Raw genomic sequence first — 4923 nt, forward strand, 5'->3', positions numbered from 1 at the left:
GTCCCCAGGCCTGGGTTCCTGGCTGGCTCTGCCCGGCTTCCTGCGCGACTTGGGGCCGTGTCCTGTGTCTGGGCCTCGCCTTCCCCCGGGGGCCACGGGAAGCCCAGGTTGAAGCTCGTGGCAGAGATGAAGGGACCGGACAGTGCTGCCCCCTCTGCCCGGCGCATCACGTGCAGTGTCTTCCTCAGGCCGAGGGTCCAGCCTGCCGCTGAGCTGGGGGCCCAGAGGCCTTTCCGGTGCTCTTGGGCCTACCCCGTGGGCAGCCCCAGCTCGAGGGGACGCCCTTGAGGCGTCCTTGTCGGTTCTTCGCGGGCTTCGCCCTGGGTGAGGGCCCATCTTCAACAGCCAGGACGCGCCTCGTTGCCCGGGGCAGGGCTGCCCCAGGGACAAGGTGTCTGTGACTCTCTCTGAAGGTGGCGGCCAGGCCGTCTGAACCGCGGACGGCTCTGAGGCAGGGCTGCAGCTGCTGTCTTCCCGGTGCCTCGCCCCGCACCCTGGGTGGGCTAACAACGAGCAGGACACAGCCGGCCCTAGAGGGCAGACTCCCGGGGGACCGTCCTGCCTCGCTGGAGGTGGACAGGAGGGCCCTGGACCCTGGGGGCTGCAGAGCGCAGCCCACCTGCGCCAGCGTTAGGGCTGGACCTCTGGGCCTGGCTCTGTGGCCAGAGCGAGGCACCCCCTTCTCTAGGCCTCAGTTTCCCCTCTGCAGAGCTAGGGGTTTGCATGCCTGAGGCCCCTCGGAGCGTCTCTGGTTCTCTGACAGCTTGTCCGGCAGCAGATTTCACCCAAGGAGAACCTTGGGTCTGATGAGTCAGTCACTCGAGGGCGGGGGGCAGAGTAAGGGCTGCAAGCCCAACCCCGTGATCGAGTGCAGAACGCGCTCCTCGTTCCTGAGTCCACGTTCTGCCATTTCCTGCTGCTGTGCGTGTGTGTGCGCGTGCGTGTGTGTGCATGTGCGTGCATGCATGCATGCATGTGCGTGCATGCACATATGTGCGTGCATGCATGCATGTGCGCGTGTGCATGAGCGTGTGTGCATGCATGTGTGCCTGTGCATATGAGCGTGTGTGTGCAACCTCTTCCTGGGTCTGATGAGTCAGTCACTCGAGGGCAGGGGGCAGAGTAAGGGCTACAAGCCAAACCCTGTGATCGAGTGCAGAACGCGCTCCTCGTTCCCGAGTCCACGTTCTGCCATTTCCTGCTGCTGCTGTGCGTGTGCGCGTGTGCATGTGCATGTGTGCGTGCATGCGGGTATGTGCATGTGTGTGCATGCGTAACTGTGCATGCATGTGTGCGTGGTGTGTGTGTGCATGAGCGCATGTGTACATGTGCGTGTGTGCATGTGCGTGCATGTGTGCATGTGTGCGTGTGTGTGTGTTTGGAGGGGAAGCCTCTCGTTTGGAGACCCTTAGTGCCCAGGGTTAAACTGAAGTGCTCTCACGCCCCAGAGGCTGGGAGGTGCTGGCGAGGAGTCCTCGCCAGGCCAGCCCCCGGCTGCACGTCTGTGAATGTCAAGGCCAAGCCATCCCAGCTGCCAGTCGGGCTGTGTGCCCGGTGCTGCTCTAGGTGCCAGGCTGCATTGGCACCCTCTCCAGATGAAGAAACTGAGGCAGGAATGGGGGCTCCGTGCTGAAGCCCCCCAGTTCCCCCGTGGCAGAGCCTGTGGGCCTCACCCTCTGCCTGAGCCCCCAGCCGCCATCCAGGGGTTCCCAGGGGGGCTGGTGCTGGCGTGGGGCCCCTCCCCGCTCAGGCGCAAGGACGAGCTTCTCACCGTTTGTCTGTTCGCGCTGACACTTGGTTCATCTCACTATTTGCGATAAAGTTTCTGATTTCAGAGAAATAGGAGTCTTCCTTCTCGTCCAAAAGTGCGTGGGTGTCCGACTCCGAGGTGGGGGAGGAGGCGCTGGTCCCCAGGTGGTTGGTGAGGACTCCAGAGTGCTGGCTCACTGTAGGGACGCAAGCAGCAGAGGGCGCACCTCAGCCGACCCTCCACATGTCTCTCCCACGCCCCCCCCTTACATCCTCCCTCCCCCGCTCCTGACCCCAGCCCTCACGCACGGGGCCCACCTGGCGCGTGCTCGTGCTCGTGCTTCTTGAGGTGCCTGTCCAGGTTGGTCTGCTGCCCGAAGCACCGGTTGCACAGGTGGCACTTGAAGGGCTTCTCCTTGTTGTGGATGTTGCGGACGTGCCGCTGGAGGTTGGAGGAGATGCTGAAGGAGCGGTCGCAGTACTTGCACCTGGAAGGCACGCGCCTCAGAGGAGCGCCCGGCCCCGCCCCCGGCACCTCCCCCCGCCCCAGTGCAGCCCCGCCCCAGGCCTCGCGGGGCCTGTGTCCGGGCGGCGTCCGGAGGCCGCCGGGTCACGGCGAGGCTGTGCTCGAAGCAGCTCGGCTTAGAAAAGCAGGGATGCTCCCCTCCAACCCCTGGGAGGAGGGTCACGTTGGGATGTGCCCTGAGGTGGCAGAGGGGACAGGGGAGGGGGGAGTGCAAGCCTCTGGTGTGCAGCGCCGGCAACCCCTCTCTGTGGTCCAGTCCCCCAGCTGGACGCCCCTGCCCGGCAGGCCCGCGTGGAGGGCGTTGTGCCCCCGGAAGCCACAAGGGGGCAGCATCGCACCGCGGGAGAAGCCGCCCCCGCCTCTCCCGCAGAGAACCCGGCCCGGCGCGGACCCAGGAGAGCCGGGTCTTAGTGGGTCCTTTTCAGGGCCCATCTCGGCTTTCTACTCCATTAAGTGAGGTCGTGGGCCCCGCCCCCAAGAGGCTCTTTAGTGTCCTTAGCACTCCTGAAGGTGGGGGCATCCCCAGCCCTGCCTCGTCTACATGGACTGCAGGTGACCGCACTGTCCCATGGAGGTGGAGGGCAGCTACCTGCGTGTGACCCTCTATGGTCATCCCCATCTGCCAGGATATTCTGACATCTGACTTCATCTGAACGACGAGCTTTATGGCCGGCAAACGGCCACGATGAACACTCTGAGACACCTGGAATGTGACCGGGGTCCCCCTAGGTGTGGGGAAGGGTCATTCTCCCCGTTTACAGAGGGGGGACGAAGAGCCAGGGCCTACTGACACATACGCCGAGAAGCGAGGCAACCCAGCCAGAAGCAGAGAGCGAGTGGGGCCCAGGAGGGGGCTGTCAGGACGGGACCAGTGTGTGTGCACGCGTGTTAGCGTGTGTGTGTGGCATGTGCACACCTGTGGTGCACGCACATCCGTGCACGCACCCGTGCCGCGTGTGCACACTTGTGGTGCACGCACATCCGTGCACGCACCCGTGCCCCGGCCCTCCACAGACACCCCACCGGGGCCTCAGGCGCATGAGCCCTCGGCAGGTGGGGTCCACGCTGGCGTTTTTCCAGCTTCCGCATGCGGTGAGCAGAACCCTGGCTGGCCGGGTCTCGGGAGACAGTCCGCCCGGCCAGTCCCAGTGGGGCTCACGCCGGAGAGTCACGCTCATCCAGCAGGACGTGGCTGGCCGGCGCTGGGACCTGTCCTAAGTGCGGCAGCCTGGCACTCCCACAGGAGGGCCCACCCCACCCCGACTAGGGCTGGCGGCCGCACTCCTATGCAGCATAGTGGTCACGTGGATGCAGATGGCCTGAGGACACTGGGGTCAGGCCAGCAGGGGCTGTGGAAAAGCGACCTCCACGACACTGCTGCCCAGCACGCGAGGCACTTGTGCCTGACGTTTGACACCCAGACCCCGGCCCTGCGCAGGGAGTCTGATGGACCACAACGCTGCCCGGGTCTCGACCGCAGGGACCCTGAGCCGCCCCACCCAGCCCCGGAGATGAGCCTGCCCTGAGAGAGGCGGCGGCTCTGTGCAGCCCCGTCCTGGGAAGCTCAGAGACTCCGAGTCTCTGCCCCTCGGCCTTCGGGACAAAACTCCGAGTTGATGACACAGACGACGGCCGGGGGCTGGTCAGAAAGGACCCCAGGGCTCCACGGCATGATTCCGGGGCTTCATTCGCGCAGTTCCAGAAGCTTCCAAAACCTGCCCAGCCCTCCCCCACAGCGGTGGGCGGGAGCCCCGGTGGCCTGTGCCGGGCTTCTGAACGACCCTCAGCCCCTGGCCTGTGCGACGCTGCTCCTCCTGAGCCGGCTGAGCCACCTCCGCGCCCCGGGGACACCAGGCTTTGGTCACAGCCTGTCTTCTGGCAGCGTCGTGACCTTTAGTGGCCCTGACTTGGACCCGCCATGGGAAGCCCACAGGGGAGGCGCCGCTGTGTGGTCTTTCTCTGCCCGCTCGGTGGGGGAGTCAGGCCCGGGTGGGCAGCGATGCTCGGGGACCCACTGCCCCGGGCCCCCGCCCCCCGCCACAGCGGTCTGGGAAAGAGGCCTTTACACCCCAGGCCCTCCCCCCAGACACACCCCCGGTGGGCCAGGCTCCCACACTACAGCCTGCTCCTCGGGCGGTCACTCAGGAAGGGCCAAGGGCAAGGCCACGCTGGCCCCCTGTGCCCTGCTTGCCCACGGGCCCCCCGGGCCGAGCTGTGCTCGCTGCCCAGCCCCCTCTCCTCGTGTCTTTGGACAGCGGGGCCCTTCGCGAGTCCCCACAGCGGCTGAGCCCTGAGCAGCCAGGACGGGACCCTGCGTGAGAGGTGGGCCGGGCAGGGCTCTGTGAGATGCTGACCCCCACCGGGTGGGGCCCGGGAGGGCTGGGGGCCGTGCCTTCAGCTGGGTCCTGGATGTGGCCCTCCCTGGTGGCCCAGACTGCGCAGTTCGTTTGAAATTTAGGGGAGCAGTGAGCCCGGAGTTCTGCAGGAGCCTGGGAACTGAGTTGTAAAAGAAGCTGACAGGGGTGGCTGAAACTTGCGCTGCTCTGTGTGAGACGGCACCGCGGGGCTCTGACAGGTGGGGACACAGGCGGGGCGGCCACGGTGGGCGGTGCAGCTGAGGGCCTGGGGGGGCCCCTGTGACTGCCTGT

At 66.2% G+C, this 4923-nt stretch overlaps 1 protein-coding gene across 1 annotated transcript in view; it reads right to left on the reverse strand.

Annotated features, from left to right (window-relative positions):
* Positions 1–4923, reverse strand: part of PRDM16 (PR/SET domain 16) — a 199568-nt gene that overhangs the window by 5233 nt on the left and 189412 nt on the right. The window contains exons 13-14 of the mRNA XM_025048541.1: positions 2068–2237; positions 1772–1946 (exon numbers count right to left, since the gene is read on the reverse strand). Of these exons, the coding sequence (XP_024904309.1) occupies positions 1772–1946; positions 2068–2237 (345 nt within the window). The remainder of the gene's footprint in view (positions 1–1771; positions 1947–2067; positions 2238–4923) is intronic.

Source organism: Pteropus alecto, unplaced genomic scaffold (genome assembly GCF_000325575.1).
Source record: "Pteropus alecto unplaced genomic scaffold, ASM32557v1 scaffold125, whole genome shotgun sequence".
In the NCBI taxonomy this organism is placed as follows: domain Eukaryota; kingdom Metazoa; phylum Chordata; class Mammalia; order Chiroptera; family Pteropodidae; genus Pteropus; species Pteropus alecto.